The following is a 21,022-nucleotide window of genomic DNA, read 5'->3' on the forward strand; positions in this document are numbered from 1 at the left end:
ACCAGTGCCCCCTGCTGGCCATGCGGGCACCTGTCCGGCCCCAGCCGGCCCCAGTGCAAGCACATGGAGAAGACAAAAGAGCCACTGGGTGACGTTATAAATATTGTTATTTAAAAAACAAAACCAAAACCAAAATGAAACACACATACACTGGGCCCCGGGGCTGGAGGAAGGAGTGGTGGTGCCCCAAGGACCCGGGCAGGCAGGAGCAGGTACTGATGCTAGAGGGTAAGGTCCCCACCCTCTGCCACCCAGGCTGTGTCCACCAGCCTGTCACTCTTCCTGGGGGCCCCTTCTCACATTTTATCTACTGGCACCACCCACCCACGTGGCATTCACCACCAATCGCTGGTCTGGGGCTGAGGGCAAGGACCGCACTAGCTGTCCGGGAAGCTGGGAGGACCCTTGAACACCGCGAGCAGCCTTGGGAGGTGCTGGCGATGGTGTGTTGGGGTTGGGGCTACTTGAGGAAAAGCGGACACAGACCCAACTAAGGAAGAAGTCTGGGGCAGACAGCGAGGGTAAACTAGGCCACAGCCTCACACAGACCCGAGGCACGGTGCCTCATCAGGTCACTGGTGGTCATCCAGCTGCTGCAGGAGCGTCCGCCGCCGTCTTTCCAGCTCACCCTCGCTCAGCTCGCTTTCCGACGTGTCCCAGCCCGTCTGGTGGAGCAAAGGCACAGCTCACCCACAGCTTCCCCCCGAGGGCTGCCGAGGCCTGGGCACAGCGCTGACTGGGCTGGGGCCGGGTGCCTGCCTCTCACCTTCTCCTTCTTGATTCCAAAGCCTGTGGAGCGGTTAGGGAGCTCTGACCGCCGGAGGTCCCTGTCCTTGTCCTGCTCTGGTTCTTTCTCATCACTCTCCTTGCCCGCTTTCTCCTCAGGGTCTGTCTCGCTCTCAGGACTGTTCTGTAAGAGCCCAGAGCCCGCCTCCTCAGTTCCTGTGGAGAACAGCCCAGGAGGCGGGTGAAGACATCTCATAAAATAGCAGGGCCTTGGACGGAAGTTCCTTCTCTACGCACCGACTTGTGTCTTCTCTTCTTAGTTCTCTTTTTTGGTTTCTTGACTTTCCGAAGGCCATGATCTGGAGACAGAAAAAGCCCCACTAAGTCCCATGGGAGAAGGGAGGCCTCATCCTTTTCTCTGCTCATTCTTCACAGACAGGGACCTGTCTGAGGAAGTCTCAGTCTGGTTTTCCTTCCTTCTCTCCGTTTCCTGCCTGGGCAGGGACGGGAAGTTCTCCTTACTCTCCAACAGGTGCAGCCCTCCCAATCCACTCTACCCTCAGAGGGTGGGGCTCCCTGAAGGCCTCCTCTTCAGCTCCCAACAGCTTACCTGATCCAAGGAGAAGGCGGGAGGATGGGGAACCCCGTCCCCCAAGGGCAGCACCCCCACTTTCAACAGAATCAAGTGAGGAAGAGGGCTCAGAGCCTGACTCCGAGGGGTTCCGCCGCCTCCGCCTGGGGGGCCGGAGAGATGGTGGGGGCAGCTCCTCATCTTCTGACTCAGAGCCCTGGGGAGATCGGCAGACACGTGTCAGCACAGAGGTTACCTGGGCTCCAGAGGCCCTCAAGTATGGGAACTGGGGACAGAGAGGAGAATCCAGGGCCAAAGGAATCCTCAAATCTTCCTCCAAGGGAGGTGATGTAGGGGAAAAGCAAGAAAAGTGGCTCTTATTTCCCCCAGACAATCCAGCCTCACCCCACATCCTTTCTACCCGCCAACTCACTGAGGGCGAGTGGGAACGCTTGCGATGGTGCTTCTTGCCCTTTCTGCCGTGTTTCCGGCCTTTGCTGTGGAGGTGCTGGCATTCAGTCTGGTGGAGGCAGAGGGAGGGGTGAGGAAGGTTAGCCCCAGGAAGGACCCTGCATTCTACAATACGGTTTTGCCTCCTCTTCTGAGGCTAGGGCCTTAGGTCTATCCAGGGTACCCTAAGACCTCCCCTTCCTTAGTTGTCCGGGAAAGGAGAGCCCTGGTGATAAGAGGTTACCGAGGCTTCTGTTAAGCTAGCCTCAGGTGTTCAAGAGCCTGGGGCAGATGCAGAGGACGAGAAGCTCTGCCTCACCTCCAGTACCTGCAGGAACTCCCGGAAGAGCCGGATCCGCTCCGACTCCAGGGTGATCTGCTCAAAGGCTGAGTCGCACACAAAGCGCTCACGGACCTTGAACAGGAGAGCACTGCTGATCAGACCAGCCCCAGCACAGCATGGATGCCGCCATGAGCACAGGGCAGGGCTGGGGCAGAGGAAGGAAGGGAGCCGAAGCTGGCCCCGAGCTGTGCTATGACTGGGGTGGGTCCCCGGTGGTGGAGAAGCACCGCTGCCCTCAGGACTGAGGGGGTGGTGTTTGGTGCCAGGCTGCAGTCCTGACCTCTTCCCAGGCAGTGCCCAGCTCCACAGCAGGCACAGCCTGCCTCAGCATGCTTCGAAAGGCAGCTTCTCTGCGCCGCAGCCTTCGTGCCTCCTCCTTCTCCCGCTCTCTCTCCCGTGCCTCTGCTTTCTCCAGCAGCTGAGGGCAGACAGGACACAGAACAGCGTCACCCAGGAGGGTGGGCGCCCCGACTCACCCAGACGTACCTTAAAAGGTGGGAAGTTGGAGCCTGGGCTCCTACTATCATTCCCTGAACTGGGGGGAGAGTCACACTGGGGCAGTGAGTGAAAAGGCACGGAACAAGAGTGAGGGACGAGTTCGAGAACGGAGCCCTGGCTACAGCCCCCCCCCACGCGGCCCCTCACACTATTGAAAGTCAGCTTGATGTTGCCTGCATCCAGCGCAGCAGCCCTCTTGTCAAAGCTTATGACGTGGGCGAAGTCCTCAAAGGCTGTGTTCACCTCCACGCAGAAGCCCCGGTCCTGTGGGCACAGCAGCGCATGAAGCAGGGGGCACCACAGGCCTGAACCTGAAGCTGGCTGGCCTCCAGGGCAGGCAAGGGTCAGACTACAGGATGCTCAAGTAGCCCCCTCCCCCAGAAGGGATCCACAGGAACGGGATGCACTTGGAGACCAAGTCGTCCAAGTCCTCACCATCTGATAATTAAGACTCCCATGCCCACCCTTGGCTCGGTTGTCACAGGGAACTGGAGGCGGGGGTTGGATCACAGGGGCAGGTGTGCAGGGTGTGTGTGTTCCCTGTGTGATTGATGCCTGTGTTTCTCACAATTCTTTGTCCCTTTGGCTTAAAGCTTGAGCCCCTGCTGGGTCCTCCTGCTGCTCAGTAAGTTCCTTGCATTCCAGCATCTGCAGGTCCCACCCGTTGGCTGTATTTATTGAGTGCTTACTATGTACCAGGTACCATGCTGAGTGTTTCACACGCACTATGTCATTTAATCCGCACGTATCTGAATTTAAGCACAAGTCCTAGTATCCTAATTTTATGCAGAAGAAGAAACCAAGGTTTGGAGGAACTAGAGCAATTGCCCAAGGTCTTCAGGGCTAATATACGGCTGAACGAGAACTCTACGTCAGGTCTTTCTAACAACAAAGCCCCTACTTTTGAGCACTACACCCACACAGATCACTTCATCCACGGGAAAAAGAGGCCATCAGGTGTACAACTCCCAAAACACTATTAAAAACACCACACACAGACCTGACGCTGTGCTTCTCACCTAAGCCTCAAAACACCCCAGTGAAGCAGAGGCTTAGGAGAGTTCTCTCACTTGGCCCAAGATGACTCAGTGGAAAGCGGAGCCACTGGCGTGCGAGGTCTGGGGCACGGGCCCAGGTTCCCTCCCTCTCCCTCCACTCAGCTCGAACTTGCCCCGGCCTTCCTGCTGATGGCAGAGGTGCACTCTTCTTGCTTCTTCCAAGAGAACTTCCTCAACCCATGCTCTCCAGCCCTTCTCCTCAAACATACCAATCTCTCTCGCTTAGGGAACTGCAAGCTTCAGTCTCACCTCTTCACTGGCTCCTTCCATCAAGTACACAGCTCACCTAACCTGGAACACCCTGCTCTCACCTTCCTCAAGCTAACAACCTCTGCTTCTTTCCCTTTGTTTCAAAATCTTTAAATGCAGCACAAAGGAAAACAAACATTTGTTAAGCCTACTATAATAAGCAAGACACTCAAATGTTATTTAATTTCACGACCTTGCACGTGTATCACCCCCATTTTACAGATTAGGAAACTGAGGCTCAGAGACATTATATAACTTGCAGAGGTCTCAACCAATAAACAGCCAGGAGTTACCCAACTCTAAAGCCTGTGCTGCACTCACTCTGCCCTCTTCACGGACACTGCTCTCCTAGAGGTTGCTCATGTCCCAAGAGTCAACTCCAAGGACCCCTTCTTGTTCCCCACTCTTCTCGTCCTCTGTTCACTTCTTCAGTGCTCCCCTCTCCAGGGTCCCCTCCTGTCTCTGACCTCTTTTACCACCTCTCTTGCATATGCTTGTTCCCCTGAGACCTGCAGTTAGTCTTTTCAATCTACACTGTCCCTCGCAATCTCATTCCCCGCCTCTCTCCTGATTTTCAGACCCATACTAGACTGGATATTTCGCAGACACTTCAAATTCAGCAGATCCCAAGAGAATTCATTTCCTGGGAGCCCCCCACCCTACTCCCATGGATCTCTCAGGCCCAGATCTTCTGTCTTTCAGCTATTCCAAGTCCAGGACTCTGCACTACCCTATGCGATGCGAGGTACCATCACAGTCTGCCTGGCTGGTAGATGGTCTCAGGGAGCCCTGGGTTCATCTGCCTTCCATAGGCAGGAGCCCAAAACGGGGAAGAGGAAGGAGGAATTGTCTAAAGAAGATTCTTTCTCAGAAGGTGTGGAGACACAGGACTCAGCAAGGATAGGACTCCCACAGGCCTGTCAGCAGTACCGGCCGCTCTGTGGCTAAAAGTTAAGAGTCCAATAAAATTTAGCTCTCCTTGGATTAGATATTTCTACTTTATATAATTATCCTATTTAAAATTTGGTACATGCTTTATTCCTCCCTGCCCCAGGTTGCTTTTGAGAATAATTCCAGAAGTGGAATTCCTATTTTCTCCAGCCCTGTTCTTCCTGCTTAATCCTTACCAATGGTGCCATCGATCCACTCCTGACATCTCCGACTCACTCCTTCCTTCCCTCAGTTTCACAGAAAAATCCGTCAATTCTACTTCTGCGTGACTCTAGCCTACTGGTTTTAAACTTTCTTTTTTAACAGCAGAAACATTTTTTTCCATAAAAATCTTATGCAGAACCTCGATGTATAAATGAGAAACAAGCTGTTACACTTGAAAATAGAGGAAGGAGCATAAAGTGCCCCCCACTCCCCCACCCCCTCCAGCTTGTCCCAAGGCCCCTCTGAGGAGACCTAGGGAGTTTCAGAAACTACTGGAACATCACAGTTCTGCTCACTGGCCATCCTCACTGCCCCCGCCGAGCTCACTCCCACCTAGATCACTGCAGCAGCTCCTGCCTGGTCTCCCTACTCACCCCCCATGCTTCGAACCCTGCCTTGAGTCATGCTGCCCGGATTTTTCTAGCAAATGGCCCCAACAGCAGGAAAGTGGTCTGGGGGTGAGTCAGAAGAGGATGACTCAAGCTCAGAATTTATCTTGATCACTGGTCACTAACACTTCTAGTATCCTGAGGCTTCGAGTCCTGTCCTCCTACCATGCCTATCCCTAAGCATACAAGCACTCTGGCTGCAAGCGCTGCTCTACACAACCACCTGGGCTTTTCCAAGACATCAGCTGATCACATCATTCCCAGCTCCCCATTACTTACAAGATAAAAATCCAAATTCCTTATTTTAGCATTCAAGGAATTTTACAGGCAGGGCTCTCCTTCCCAACTGGGGCATGTGGTTCCAGAGAAACAGAGGAAGCCACAGGACAATACGATACATCTTACCTAATGGTAAGTAATTTTAAAATATTAAGTTTATATTAACAGAGAAGTATTATGGTATTAAAATGCAACACCTGCATGAATTTTTAAGGCAAGACACAGGACTTTAAAGAAATGTGTGTGCAGTGGGACATTCCTCGCTTTATTCTCAGACCCTCTCCACCTCAGGTACCAAGTTACTCCCCTTGGTAATCAGGTGAAGTCTGAAGGAATACTCCCCATTTTTCAGACGAGGAAACATGCTCAGAAAGACTAAGTAATCTGCTCAAGGTCACATAATTTGTAAGTGGTTAAGCTGGACTTTTACCCCTGCAGTCTGCCCTCACAGTCTTGCTCCTAACCACTATTCACACTGCCCTCTCAAACCCATGAGAATGGTCTTCACTTCCACAAAGAAACATGCTTCTCTTTGTTATCTTTTTCTGAAACATGGGGCTCTCTTAGTCCATCACTCACTTTTTCCCCTTTGATAGACATGGATATTGAGAATTCTCCAACGTGCATGTGCGATAGGAAATGGCAGGTGAATTAGCTCCCACATCACGGAGGTGATAGGGAGGAGTGAGGATAGATAAGGAGGACAGGCCCCTTCTAAAAGGCAGTGGCATCTCAGCTCAAGTCCACTAAATGCCTCACAAAACCAGCCTAGTGCCGCTAGATAATCCAAATTTCCAAGAGACGCTGAAGATCCAGATTTTAATTGTAATCTCTTGATTTTAAAATGTTAGCATCAAATTCCAAATTTTTCTAAAACTCTGTACAGGCAGAAGGAACATATCTGTGGGCTACGAGTTTATGATCAGCTGTGCTTCTTGCTCCTCTTTGCTCCTGTGGTACCCTACGCCCAGGACCTCCACCCTCCTCCACCTACTCGTTCTTAGAGGTGCAGTTCAAATGGCAATTCTTTCCATTCTCTGTAGTAACACTTGCCCCTCTGTATAACCATTGTCATGTCTATCTTCCTACTAGACCATGAGCTCCTTATGGGCAGAAATTGTATCTTATTCATTTGTGTGTCCCCAGCGCACAGTAAAGGATCACAGTAGCTATTTCCTGAACCGAGCTGCAATGCTCCCACAAAACAGGCCTTACTGGGGAGTTCTGTCCTGGAAGCTTGCCCTGCACCCAGCCTGCCTCCATCCACAGGCCCAGGCTTCCCTCACCTTAAGGATGTCCTTAATGATCTTCTTCTCATCATGGAATCGTGCCTTCAACTCCTCCACATAGAACTTGAATAAGTCCAGAGGGGTGGAGCCTGCGGGGAAGGGAGGGAGGGGGGCCTGGCGGGCGGCAGCTTCCCAAGGCTTGAGGGTGGGGTTGAGGACAGGACCAGGGAGTGGGAGTGCAGAGAGGCTGGCAGGGCAGAAAGCCAGGCCAGAGGAGGGGGAGCCCCGCTGCCTTACCCGGCTGGCCCAGCATGTTGGCAAAGCGGACATCAGTGCTGACTGCTGGGTACAGCTCCATCCAGGTGGACATAGAGTGCAGCTGCCCTGTCTCGTGCAGCTCATCCAGGAAGGTCTAAGCAGGGAGAGGCCAGTTACAGAGAGAGTGAGAAAGGGAGGGAGGCAGAGCCAAAGACTGGGGAAGAAGACAAGAGCTGGCAGAGAGAGGCAGGGACAACCCAGACTGAGGAAATGCAGGCAAGAGGCAGAGATGAAGAGATACAGATGGGGAGGCAGAGAGCAATGTGAAAGCAGAGAGTGTAAAACAGAAGGGGACAGACTTAAAATGAAAATGAGCCGGACCGGGAGGCAAAGAAGCGGAAACTTGCCTGCAGCATTATCTTCCCATGACTTGGTTTCAACTTCCCAAATGTGTTACAGCCAAGTAACCCCCACCACTACCAACACCAATGCCACCTCCAAGCTGGGGGACAAGCTAGCTATGCCTGTCTGGCTCCCCAGTGAAGGGAAATAAACTTGGCCTAGCTGGCGAGCCATGCTTGTAGGGCGCTCTCTGCTGGCAGTTTCTGGGTGGTGCATACATCTAGTCTCCCTAGAGGAGCACAGCCCAAGGTTGAGGGGACACAGCGGGAGCAAAAGTGCAGGCACAGAGAGGCCTTGTGGAGCTGGGACAGGGCTGGGCATAGAGAAAGCAGTGGGATTGGCCGAGAGGAGGCAGGGCACGGGTGAAGAGGTGACGGTCTGGGGCAGAGCTGAGCTCTGATCCAGAGGGCAGCAAAGATACCTGAAAGGCCTCCCGGTTCTTGCGCTGCTGGCGCCGCTCCCGAAGCCGGGCCCTCTCCCGCTCCTCCTCCTCCTCCCTCTCCAAAGCACGGATGTGCTCCTCAAAGCAGATCAGCGCATCTTCCTTGTCCATGTCTAACCACAGGGTGGAGGCTCAGTGGGCACCGCACCAGCTCGACACCCTCTCAGACCCCAAACCCCCAGTGCTTCAAAGATGCTGCCCCTGTAGGTGTTGGGGACACCCAGGGTGGTGGGGTTAGGGGAGCAGGGGACTCTGCAGGAGAGGCTATTGGAATGATGGTTCTTGAGGCGGGTTCCTTGATTATATGAGAAAAAATTAGAAGCGTTCAGCTCTTGTGAATTTGGTTACTAGAAGTCATCATACGAAAACAGTTATCTCAGGATCTCAGATTTTATTTTTTATGGGACTGGGAATCAATCAGGCTTTGATACAGCTTCAGAAGGTGAATATCTGAAGATACTGCCTGTGATGATAGGCCAACAGCAGCTTATTGCAACATGTGTGACCACTTAAGACCCACCCTACCAAGCAATTTAAGACCATATTCACATGAGCTACAAAAATCATCTCCAAGTCTTCTGATTCCTACCCCAGTGCTCTTCCCACAAGGACACACATTGTCCAGGTCAACAGTGGACCCTGGAGGGAGAAAGGAGGTGTCCTGAAGCATTCTGGGATCTCCAGAGTCCAGAGAGGTTCTGGATTGAGTAAGTGCTGGGGACTCCTAGACATCCAGGAGGGCAGGAGGTGCAGGGGAGTGGTTTGAGGCTGGTGCTGGGGGTCAGTGAGGAAAAGGGAAGGGACAGGAAGGAGTGGAGACCCAGGCTTACTCTGCAGCTGATGGTCCTGAGCAAAGCTGGGGTTATCCATGAGGTACTGCTGGGCCTGGGACCATGTGGTTTGGAAGTTGACGCTACTCATCCCATCCAGGATGCTCTTCAGGGCCTGGATGTTGCGGCGCCGGAGCTGCTTGGCCTGTTCCTAGGGAGCCACAGGGTCAGGGTGAGGCAGGGCAGGCCGGAGCTACTCAAGTGGGCCTGGGCAGAGGAACACCTGGGGAAAGGCAGGCAGCTTGGGGACTCTGGGATGGCCAGACTCGAGGCCTTCATGTCCCCGGAAAGGGGAAGGAAACAGGTTACAGACCAAACCCTCAGAGACCTTCCTGTCCTCCCACACCCAGAGCTGTAGGCCCAAAGCATAAATGCGGGATGTGTAAGTGCCACACCAGCTTCTGAGTAAGGAGCTGGGACCCTGGGGCAGCGAGAAGTGAATGGCTGGGTCCACAAGGAAGCAAAGACATGGAAGGTCTTAGATAAGACTGTGACTGATGGATCCAGCCCAGTGACTGTTACCTTCTCCTTCTTGGCCAGGAAGAAAAGGACATCATCATAAACCTCTTTTCGATCCCTCTCGGGGACCACAGCCCAGACCTCCAGCTCCCCAAAGGTCTGTTCTGCCCGCCTGTGGAGCATATGGGCTGTGAGTAGGCAGGCAGAGAACAGAGACTGGGCCCGCGGGTTCTCAGGGTTCCCAGGCCCCACCCCAGCCCGGCCCCCTGACCGGTAGCGGGTGGTGGAGGTCATGCGCTCATGCTGCTCCAAGAAATGCTGCAAGGTCTGCTTGGCCTCCTTGGCTTTTAGCCGGGCCTCTTCCTTCTCCTCCTTCTCCCGCTGCGCCTTGTAGGCATTGAATGCCTGCTTTTTCTCACTCAGTTTGGGCAAGGCACTGGGGTGGACAGGGTGGGAGTGGGATGGAGACAGAGGAGTCAGCCTGAACCACGCTGCACAGCCCACAAAGCAGGGTCATGGCACACTGGGGACAGGTCTCATAGAACTAACTGAGGTGTCCATGCATGGGCACAGCAGGCTGCAGGGGCTCCAAGGGCACAGGGAGGCAAGACAGGTAGGTCTCTGGGATGTGGGGAGGGGTAAGAAGCAGTGAGGGGACAAGACGGGGCTCTAAGACACTGCTAACACTGGGCCCTTTTGCTTTGGGGTTCTCAAGTTGCAGTCAGGCCCCTGCCCTATCCAGCCCCCTGTTTCCCCAATTAATTCAATTCAAATCAATTCAATTCAACAAGCATTTATTGAATGTCTCATATCAGATCCCTTTCCCCTCCTTCTCCTGGAAGCTCTCCAGCTTCTCTTTCCCAGCACACTCACCAATCTATCACTCTCCTCACTCTGGCCCCCTTGGGGTTTCCTGGGGAATCCCTGGCTCAGCTGCCCCCATGAACAAGGTCTGGAGGGCCTGCCCAGACCTACCTGTAACGGGGGTCGGTGACCACCATCTTCATGGCCTGTTCCCACGAAGCATTGGAGGGGACAGCCTGGAATGGAGCAGGCGGGGGTCATGGGGCCTGCCCATCTCTTGCCCCCTCCAGGCCTACCCTGGGAGCCCCACTCTCAGCACCTTATCCCTCAGCAGCTCCTTGAAGGCCTGCTTTGCCTTCTCCCGATTGCTCCAACTGAGGCCAGACCTCTCCGGTTCTGGCTTTGATTCCTCTTCCTCCTGCTGTGGTGGCTGATGCTGTCCAGCAGAACTGGGGGGCAAAGGGGACTCAGCCACAGTGTCCCCCAGTCCCTATAGCTTTCAGTGCCCTGCGTGATCAGGACACTCCCCCTTGCTCCCCAGGGAAGCCATTTTCTGCTCCTCAGAGGTCATGCCCAGATCTTCACACCCTTCCCGAGAAACCTGGCAGAGGTCAAGGGTTGAACCCAGCTGGGAGCCTGAGGCCAGCGTCTGGAATGCCATGGGGGGCAGCCCTCACCTGCTGGGGCCCTCCTCTGGCTGCTGCAGGAACCCCTGCTCCAGGGGCTGGGCAGCCTCTGACACATCGCAATCTTCACTCCCACCTGGCTCAGGTTCTAGGAGGCCCGTGGGCACCAAGGTGGGGCCAGGCGGCACAGGTGGGGGGTCAGGCTGTGGCTGAGGAGGCTGAGGCTGTAGTGTCCGTGGCTGCTGCCGTTTCCTGCAGGTGAGCCGGAAGGGCAGTGTCCAGTAGAGCAGGGACAGAGGTGGTCAGGGGCTGGCTGGTCTTTCTATCCTGTGAAGGACTGGGGCCAGAGCAGACCACTCCACAAGGAGACTGAGAGCTGGCTCTTCCTCCCACAGAGTAGGGATCATGGGGAGAGGCCACTCCCACCCCTTAGGTGGCCCCAGGTACAGGTGGATAGGTAGGCAAGGTGGGCAAGTCACTCACCCTGCAGCCTCTTGTTTGACTAGAGCTGCAACAGGAAAGGATAACATGGTTATAGGGTAGCAAGGGCCACACCCAGAGCCCCTGCCTGGGCCCACCCCCTCCTCACCCTCCAGGTCATCCAGGTCCTTGGGCCGGGTCCAGCGGGACTCCTTACTCTGGTTGTTATAGTAGTAAGGTTTGCCTGTGTCCGACTTGTACTCTTTCCAGGGACACTGGGATAGCAGGAGCTGTAAGAGGATGGGCCAGGGAACATCAGTGGGCTGGGCATACCTTCCAGCCACAGTTGGGGGAGCTAAGGGGACCCAGTGAGTTGGGGACACAGGAGTGTTTAGCGACCACCTGGCCTGGCTCATCATGGGGGAAGGTGGACTTCCTGAGATCCTAGGGAGGTCGGGGAATGGTCAGGAATCTTGGGATCAGAGGAACCACGTGTATGGTTAGAGACTCAGGGGAAGCCAAGGACGTGGAAAGGTCAGGGCAGCTGAAAGGAAGGGACAGAAAGCCCCACTCAGGACCTCTGCCTTGGACTTGAGCACGCTGGGCTTCTCCCACACGGACTGCTTGTCGTCAGCATTGTAGTAGTAGATGCGCCCATCAGGGGCCACATGCTCACTCCACAGGGCCCTCTGGGGGAGGGGAGGGTGCACAGAATGGTGGTCAAGGCCCCTTTCCCAAAGCTTCTTCTCCTCACCCCAAAAATTTAATGATTAGCACCCCTTTTCAGCCTTTCTACCCAGAGACCCCTGAGCTGAAAGAACTCACCGGAGGGCCCGTCCCAGCCACAGCAGCTGGAAAAGAAGCCAAAGGAAACATATTAAGTCCTTTCTCCAACCCCTATCTGATCCCCATCTATTCCTCCCTTATTCCATCCCCAGTAAATATCCCCTGGTCCCATCAACATCCCAGGATCCCTGGCATCCCAACAGGCATGATCCGGGGTGGGCTCTAGTCCATGGTCCCCTCTACCCCCCAACCTCCGAGCCTGGGGGGAACAGACCCCCAGAAGACTCACAGCTGGCGGTGTCCGCACCTGGAGCCGTCTGCCGAAGAAAGAGGAGGGGGAAGGGTTGGGGCCAAGCCCAGTGGCCCCCAAGACCCAGGCCATGGGGGATGAAGAAGCAGGCCAGGCCAGGATCCAAGTATCCTGCTCCCAGGGATCTCTGCTCCCTAACAGGCTTCCCCTGCCCTCTGGGGCCATGGCTCTAAGACCCCAGAGGGAAATTGCACAGCAGCTCCTTTCTTCGTTTTCAAGTGAGAGTATTTTGTTGAGTAAACCTCCGTGGCCCATCTTTTCCACAGCGAATACCAAATGCCACATCCTACCCAAACTCTACTACACTGAACAACAGCATAAGAAGGTACAGAGAGATCCCCAGGTACTGCTGCTTCCTCCAGAGACACAGAAGATGAAGACGAAATTGAATTCAAGTGTCCACAGTGCTAACTCTGTGAGGGTAAGCAGTGTCTGGCATGAGTGTGTTTCCTTAAGGGAGCTGGGCATGGCAGAGGGAGTAAAAAGAGAGAATGTATGTGGCTTTGGGGAAGAGTGAGAAACCAGAAGAGCTGAGTACATGGCTGGACTGGAGAGGAGGACTCAGTGTGGGGAGTGCAGCTGGGCCGAGGGTGGATGCGATGAGAAGAGGGAAAGAATGGAAGCCATGTCCCTGTTCTCCAAGTCAGGCCCACTGGGCTGCAGGGCAGAACCTACTTCCTGTCCCCCAGTGCTTACCGCTGCGGTGACGGGCACCGCTGGCATCAGCATTCCTGGCATCATGGGTGGTACCATTCCTGGTATCTATGGATACAAAGAAGACAAAAACCAGCTACCGAGGTGAAGGTAAGCACAGGCTGTGAAGGGTCCTGAGAGATCCTGTCGGGGCTGTGACCCTCACATGGGCACCTCCGCAGGCAATCCCCAGGCTCTGGGCTCTTAGCTGAGCCTCAGAGTGTCCTCCAGCCATTCAGCAGACAAATCCACCTGGGCCTGGCCCCACGTTCCCTCCCTCCCCACCCCAGCTTCTCAAGTCCAGATATCCACTCTCACCTCTACCCGCAGCTAAAATGACAAGGGTTTTCTGAGGCCCTGGTACAGGGGAGAGGATTACCTGTGTGAGTGGTGGTGGCGCCCCTATTGGTGGAAGCATTGGGGGCATGATGCCAGGTGGCATGGGGGGGATGGCCGGTGGTCTCTGACTCATCGGGGGGAGTCCCATTGGAGGAAAAGGTGGGGGGATTCCTGGAGGAGGCATCTGAAAATGAGGAAAGGAAGAGATCCTGAGCAGAGAAGACACTGCTTTGCACCTGTCAGGAAAGAGCCACTCGGCTCCCACCCCAACCCTCCACCCTGGCTCTGAGACAATTCCAAGGTTTCGGTTTGAGAGGCATGAAACCACCTCCCTCCTCACCACTGAGACTGGTAACAGGGGGTCCCTCTGGGTATAACAGGAAGCACACAGCTTCTTGAGGCAGGGAAGGGAGAGGGAAAAGGGAGGCAGAACTGCCACCAGACTGCAACTGGAAGGCTCCACTGCTTCAATGACTGTCCCCAAAGAGGCCTTTCAGATGCAGGGCCAGAGGCAGGTGTCCAGTCCCAAATCCCCCAGTCCCCTGCCTCCTACCTCTTTTTCCCAAGTTTGGTGACCACCAGTTGCTATTCCAGCCTTACTTTTTTGTATAAAGAATACAGACAAGGGGAATTCCCTGACAATCCAGTGGTTGGGACTCGGCACTTTCACTGCTGAGGGTGCGGGTTCAATCCCTGGTCGGGGAACTGAGATCCCACAAGCCGTGAGGCACGGCCAAAAAAAAAAAAGAATATAGACAAGGAGCAGTGAAAGAGAAAGACAGCCCCACCCTGCTCTCACACTAAAGGGGTCTTTTCCCATCCACTTCTCCTTTCCCCAGCCCCTGTGTGTCCCAAGGACAAAAAGACAAAGGGAGAACTGTCAACTTTATGGACTGAGAGCTTAAAAGCAGCTCCTCCCACCCGGATGCCCAAGCAAAACCATCCCTCATCCAAGGGCAACAGAAGGGGGCATTACACAAAAACCATACTGGCGATGCAGCAGTGCTAGGGACTAGGGAGTTGGGGGTGCAGGCTGGAAAAGCCAAGCCCAGGGAAAGACATAAAACTTACGAAGGGTGGTGGCATCATGGGGGGCCCCGGTGGGAAGGGGGCAGGCGCTGCTGGGGGCCGGGGACCAGAATCGGGAACCGACTGTTGAGGGAGAGAAAAGTCATAGGACCCAGGATGGGCAAAGAGATGGGCTTTTGCAGAAGGGAAGCAGAGGGGTGAGGATGAAAAAGGAGAAAAAGTTCAGAGGAAGGGTCTCCAAGCCCATTTTCCTGCCCGCCCCCAGCTCTGAGCCCTGGGTAGCTCTGCTCTCTCTTCTGCTAGCTCAGAGCCAGCTGGCTGAGCTCCTTCAATGTCATCTTTATTTTGGAAGTTTCCACTTTGCCAAAGCCAAGAAAAGATGGAGGAGGCTCTACCACAGGCACAGATGGGCTCTTCCCAAGGCTTTTCACCCACCCTCCTGCCTGTGGGCAAGGCTGTGCTTCCCTTAAACCAGGCAAACAGAGGTCTCTCATTCCCAAAGTACTCAGGGAGGAAGTGGCCTCTTTTCCTGTTCGCCTACCTGAATTCACCCAGTACAGAGACTCAACCCAAAGGTCTCTAAACATAGTCACTAGTCCTTCCTAAGTACTAGTTTCCCTAACTCTCCTCTCTTTACTACCAGGCCCCTCCCCTAATTGGCCTCATCTTTAGTCACTCACTCACTCTGATATCTTCCATTCCCATTCCCTCCCTCTTCTCTTTAGCTTTACTCCCCAGCCCCCCCACTCAGTGGCCATCACCTCCCCTACAGATTCTGAGCTCACGTCCCAGTGCATGAAGCTCTGAACAGCCTAGGTCTCCCTATCCTACACCTAATGGCTGGCCACATCACCCCACTTAGTTCTCAGCCTAAATATCACTTGCTCTAAAAAGCCTTCCTGACTCCATTTAAAGCACTTCCAATTTATTCTGATCCCCTTTTTAGTTTCCTTACATAAAGAATTTTGTAATTATTATGTTTGCTTGGATATGTTTCCCCTTACCAGAGAATAATAACATTCCATGAGGGCAGAGATCGTATCTGACTTGTTGAAAGCTGGATTCCTGGTATCTGCCACAGTGTCTGGCACATAATAGGTACTCAACAAATATTAAGTGAATGAACGAACAAATGAAGGAACAAATCCTCTTTATACAGAACCTTCCGATTCTAAAAATTCATCCTATAGATATAGCCCTACATGTGTGTACAAGGTTTTCAGATCCACATTATTTGTAAAACCAGAAGACTATAATAGCCTAAATATCAGCAAGGAACTATGGAATTTTACACAAACATAAAATGGAATACTATGCAGTCATAAAAAGAACGAAGAGGCTCATTGTCTTGATAGGGAATAATCTCTAAGATACATAAACAAGTGGGGGGAAAACAAAGCAAAGTGCAGCAAAGTTTTATTACTTGTATAAAAGTGGGAGACAAAAGATGGCACACAAGAAATGAGAATGGGGACACAGGTGGAAAGGAGAATTCTGTTTGCCCTTTTGTAACTTTGAATATGACTATATTTACCCTTTCAAAAAAATTTTTAAAGTAAACTAGGGCACAGAGATGCAGCTAAAAGGCTCTGCCCTTCCTCCTCTTTGCTTGGAAGGTGGGGGGTGGTAGGGAGGAGTCCCATAGAAAGGTGGGAGCTGGCTCACTGCTGCCCAATTTCCCTACTTTCCCAAATATCCCTATGGTATGAAGGCTCAGCATTTAAAAATGCTTCTAATCTCTACTTTTAGCAATATCTGTCTTTCCTCTCTTCCCACCCATCTTGTCCTAAGAAGAGAAGGGTAAGTCAAACTACTCCAATTTGGATCACCTTTTCACAGGGTTCACATACTCTAAGCCCTGTATTCAGACCTGCTTTTGCCCCCTGAAACTTTCTTCCACGTGGAAGTCAGAAACCAATCAACACGGGAGGAAATCCAATTCTCTGTGCCACGCTTTCCCACCCAAGCTGCCTCAGGATCCTCTCTAACCTCCCAGATGCTACATAACCATCTTTGGGTCCTCCCAGGCTCCAGGGTCACCCATCTCAGAGACTGCTGCCACCATTCATACAGTTGTCCAAGACAGAAATCTGTGAGCCACTCACCACACCTCCTTCTTTCTTGTCAATACATCAATGAGTCCTGTTAATTTTACCTCCTAAAGATTTCTTGAATCCATCTATTTCTCTCCGTTTCCTCCTCCACCCCTACCACCCTCTTTTTTCATCTGACCTACTTCAGTGGCCTCTTGACTGGTCTCCCGACACCCACTCCAACCTCAGGCCACGCACGTTACTCCCCTGCTTAAAACTCTTTAATGGGTCTGGGAGGCTGTGGCACGTTTGCTCCCCAACTGCCTTGCCTACTTCACCCATGCTGAGCTCCTTCCCTCAATCCTCCCACCTCAGACATTCACCTCTGCCTGGGGCAAGCTTCCTTCCAACCCCACACAACTCGCCTACATATCCTTCACATCTGGCAGTCATCATTTCTTCAGGAATGCCTTTCTCAAACCCAGCGGACTAGTCAGAGCCCTCTTTTACACACTCAGACACCATGTTACCGCCTCCTTCAGCAATTATCCACTGGAATTTTACAGTTATTTGTACAATTCTGATTGTATTCTTATTTTATGTGGCACTAATAAAAAACAAATGCTGCCAATTAAATTATGATACTCCACTGATTTTAAGATGCATCTTGACTTCAGAAATGTTAAAATGTGAGTCTTAGAATCAATGAAGTATCTGACACCTCCACTAGGCTGAAAACTCTAAGGGGCAGGGACTCTGGTTTTGCTTACTCCAATATCCCATGCCCATTGTATTTTCCTCACCACCCCCTATTGGCACACAGTATGTGCTATTATTTCTTGACTTACTGACTGGTCTTGGCAAGTCCCACAAAACAAAGCCATCTTAAGGTCTAGCAGTTATTCAGGGAACACAGAATGTCAGAACTGGAGAGGACGCTGGCAACCACCCTAGGCAGTCCTCTTTTTTCAGATAAAAAACTAAGGGGGATTAATTGGTCCCAGGGCTGGATCCAATCTGCCCTCTAGCCCTACTCCCTTAAATGCACAGTCCTTACCACAGGAAGCAGGTCTGTTTTCTTCACTCTAGCATATCCACTGAGACCCATGTGGTTAAACCAGGAAGGTTCCAACATTTTCTTGCTTGAAAACCAGTGGTGGGTCCCTATTGCCCACCCTACAGGATCTCTCATCTCATCTCATTCAAAGCCTTTAAACAAGACCCATCCTACACTCTCCTTGGCTCACCCTGACTCAATGGCTCCCCTCCTCCTCTTTGCACAGAAACTGTTAGATTACTCCATGTGTTTCTTTTACTCTTTGTCTCTTATTTTGTTCAAGATGATCCAATAGTCACCTCCTTCAGGTTACCTTTATGACTATCCTCCACACATACACACACTCCTACCTGTGTCCCCTCAGGATAAATGCTGCACTACTTTGCACAGAGTGACGTGCTACTCTGTGGATGTCTGCTGGGTGTTTCACATGGGACTGCCTGTCTCCCTACTCAGGTGGGGATTTCCCTACATTTAGGGATTGCGTTTTCTCCTTTCAAGCCTCCTCTGAAGTGTCTAGTCAAGGCCCTGCACACAAAGTGCTGTGACAAGATGCAGACTCACCCCTAAACTTATTTTTGCATACTGGAATATCCTAAAACAGACAAATGTGTATGTGTGTGCACATGTACCCAGGTACATTTGCATAAATTCTCTGGGTAAAAGCTGACCGTGATGTGAGAGAGAGGCAGTTTGGCAGAGGTCTGTGTGGCTGGGGAAAGTGAACTAGAACCAAATACTGGCACGGGAAAACCTAAACAATTTTAAAAACTAACTGTATATGACCATCTTTAACTTGGAATGGAGACCCCTGGCCAGGATCCAGACACTAGCCTGTTTTGGACAGTTCCCCAGAGAGGACACAGCAATGGAATGAACATAAATTACTATGGAACTTCCAAAGCCCTCCCTTCCTTAAGCCTCCCCTGTGCAACGTGTATGCTTTCTTTCCTGAAACACCCCTGCCCCTATCTCACTTGCTGCAGTGCCTACACAACTTCAGGTCTTATTATACTTCTGTGTGAGAATCTGAAGACGTAACTTGTGTGAGAGAGGGATATAGGAAAGGGGGCTGAAAGAGAAGCAGATCATGTGTCTTCCCTGGAACAAAAACACATTTGTAGGCTGGGGAAAGACGGTGAAGAGATAACTGATCATCTGATCATCGTGTTCACCTGGGCCAGTTGAAGGATTTTTTTCCACCCCCCCACCCCCGGCCCCGACAGATACAATCAGTTTTTTCTCAGCCTCCACATCTGAGGGGCATCTCAGAACTGAAGATTCAGAAGAAAGAACAAAAGGAGAAAAGGAGAAGACTGGAGAGACAGAAGGAAGAGAATGGAAAGAGGGAAAAATAACATTTAACTGAGTGCTTATTATGAGCCAGATACCATGCCAAACACGCATTTAATCCTTGCAACTATATTAGAGGTTATTATCCCCATTTTACAGATAAAGCAACTGAGGTTCAGAGAGATCAAGTAACTTGACCAAGGTTCCAAGAGATTAAATGGCAGAGGCAAGTTTGGAATCCAAGCAGTCTGACCCCAACGCCTGTGCTTTCAACTACTCCACAAAGCGGCCTCCCAGCAAGGACCATAGTGCCACAGGTATTTCTCACATTCAAATTCATTCCCCTCTTTTCTTTTTTACACCAGTCCTCACACAATCCTGAAATCCTGAGACAGCCAGGGGATCCCAAGGTTGGCCAGGTCTGACTCACTCCCTGAAGGGATTTGTGCTGGAAAATGAAGGCTGGGAGGCACACCTCTCAGAAAGAGGTAGCCATCATCAGAAAGAAAAGTATCATGGAGGCTGAGAGACCAGCTGATTACCCTGTGCTCTAATATCTACCTGCTGCCCTTCTTCAGCTGCCCCAAACAGCACCAGCCTCTCCCTCCCTGTTTTCGAGACCATTCTAGTTCCCACTCCCTTGTACCAGCCTCATTATTCATCCTGTTCCCCAAAGATACTAGAAAATATCTTCCGTTGCTTCTCTGATCCTGCCATCTCATCACTCTCCTTCTGATGAACAGAATGTTACTTCTGGTCTTCATCTTTCTTGGGTTAGGTCTCAACCCCTCCTCTACTGAGAGTTCTCCCATCCCTCCAACAGGATTCCAGAGGCGCTGGCTAGCCTACCCCAGCCATGCTTTGTGCCTACCATCCCCCCACATCCCTGGGGATTTTCTGCAGCCCCAGGTGAAGGCCTAGCCTCCATCTTCGTCCTTTCTTTTGCTTCCCCACATCCTAGAACCCATTCTCCTGAACTCTCTCAAGAACCACCCCATTTTGGAGCAGAAAGAGATCTGGGATATCATTCCCATGCATTTTCCTTTTTTTTTTTTTTTTTTAATCGATAGTAAATCTAAGGCCCAAAGAAAGGTAGTGACTTGCCCAAGGTCACACAGAGTTGTTACAGAGTTTGTTGACGGCAGAGCCAGGGTTGGGACCAAGGGGCCTCTGCTCTCCCATTTCTTGGACTGTCCAGCACTGCGTGGGGGCCGGAAGCCTCTCTTTCCTCAGGAAACAATGCCCCCTCCTCACCTCAGGAGACAATGCGGGGAAATGAAGGAGGGGGTCTCCAAGAGGTCTTATGGGGCACCCAGGGCTTCCAAAGGGTTCAAGCACTCAGTCTGGGTAAGGGGCATGTCGCACGCCAAATATCCCAGGAGGGGAAACTGTGGCCCCCAGCTTTCCCCTAGTCCACCGGTTCCCACATCTCTCGCCCCCTCTTCTTTCTCGACCTTTCTCCACAAACGCACTCTTCGCATCATCCCTTCCTCCTCCTCCTCACCCAGTCCCGCAACCCTAGTTCCCCTCAACACCCCCACCCTCCGCCATCCTCCATCATGGCCTCCCCCGCCCCTTCTCCCCCAAATCCCCGCCCCCTCCCCCCTCCCTGGCTTCTCTCCCTAACCCCTCAATCCCCTAGCTCTGCCCCGGGGTCCCGGGTACCCCCGGCGGCCTCCCCGCCCCCCCGGCCCCGGCCCGGGCCGCCGGTGGCGCTGTGGGACCGACCCGGGCCCCTCCACACCCGCGCGGGGACGTTACCATGCCAGAGCCTCCGAGCAGCTGGGCCGGCTCGGCCCACCCACCAGTAAAAGCCGCTCTGATTGGCCGGCCGCAGCCGGGAAGGCGGGGCCAATGGGGGTCGCACGCCCTGGTGGCCGGGGCTCCGGTCGCTCCCGCCGACCAGCCGGGTCCTCCACCGGCCCAGAGAGCCCCGGCCCGGCCCCGCCCCCGGCGCGGAGAGCAAGGCCCCGCCCCTGCGCCTCCTGGTTCGGGGTCCGCCTACCGGGGGCGGGGCGCGGGGCGCGGGGCACGCCCGCTCCGCGCTGTGAGTGACGGCCGGAGGGCCGACGCTAGGCTGCGGCTCGCGGCCTGAGCTTGGGTCCCGACCCCTCAGCGCGCGCCCGGGACTCTCCTGCCTTCCCGCCCTTCCCACCCTTCCCGCCGGTCGCCTCCAGACCTCTTCCCGCCGCTTCTCCGCCTTCGCGGCTCGACTGCAAGGGCGCGCGGAGCGGCTGGATCCCACGCGCTCGCTCCCAGGACCAGAGGCTGGACCCAAGTATTCATTCCGAATG

General features: G+C 53.2%; 2 protein-coding genes across 10 annotated transcripts in view; one reads left to right on the forward strand and one right to left on the reverse strand.

Annotated features, from left to right (window-relative positions):
• Window positions 1-89: 89 nt before the first annotated feature.
• On the reverse strand, window positions 90-20,927 carry PRPF40B (pre-mRNA processing factor 40 homolog B). 9 transcript variants are annotated; one of them, XM_082421323.1, is made up of 26 exons: window positions 20,908-20,927; window positions 14,388-14,468; window positions 13,357-13,500; window positions 12,981-13,046; window positions 12,264-12,291; window positions 12,014-12,039; window positions 11,767-11,877; window positions 11,358-11,478; window positions 11,252-11,276; window positions 10,820-11,020; window positions 10,462-10,591; window positions 10,314-10,378; window positions 9,610-9,774; window positions 9,402-9,510; window positions 8,880-9,030; window positions 8,029-8,162; window positions 7,245-7,359; window positions 7,005-7,096; window positions 2,736-2,852; window positions 2,371-2,508; window positions 2,067-2,162; window positions 1,731-1,817; window positions 1,337-1,514; window positions 1,024-1,085; window positions 767-910; window positions 90-665 (listed from the first exon to the last, which is right to left on the reverse strand). In XM_082421323.1, the coding sequence occupies exons 2-26, from the start codon at window positions 14,403-14,405 to the stop codon at window positions 573-575; spliced, it is 2,616 nt and encodes an 871-aa protein (XP_082277449.1). In that variant the 5' UTR covers window positions 14,406-14,468; window positions 20,908-20,927; the 3' UTR covers window positions 90-572. The 9 variants fall into 9 exon arrangements, with proteins under 9 accessions (XP_082277449.1, XP_082277448.1, XP_082277447.1 ...); XM_082421322.1 differs by lacking the exon at window positions 20,908-20,927 and adding an exon at window positions 20,534-20,639; XM_082421321.1 differs by lacking the exon at window positions 20,908-20,927 and adding an exon at window positions 20,490-20,617 and having other exon boundaries at window positions 11,406-11,478.
• Window positions 20,919-21,022, forward strand: part of FAM186B (family with sequence similarity 186 member B) — a 32,953-nt gene continuing 32,849 nt past the window's right edge. Inside the window, exon 1 of the mRNA XM_082421318.1 lies at window positions 20,919-21,021. The gene's annotated coding sequence lies outside the window, so the exon portion shown is untranslated. The remainder of the gene's footprint in view (window position 21,022) is intronic.

This window comes from Balaenoptera physalus, assembly GCF_965194825.1.
Source record: "Balaenoptera physalus genome assembly, chromosome: 13".
Taxonomy (NCBI): domain Eukaryota; kingdom Metazoa; phylum Chordata; class Mammalia; order Artiodactyla; family Balaenopteridae; genus Balaenoptera; species Balaenoptera physalus.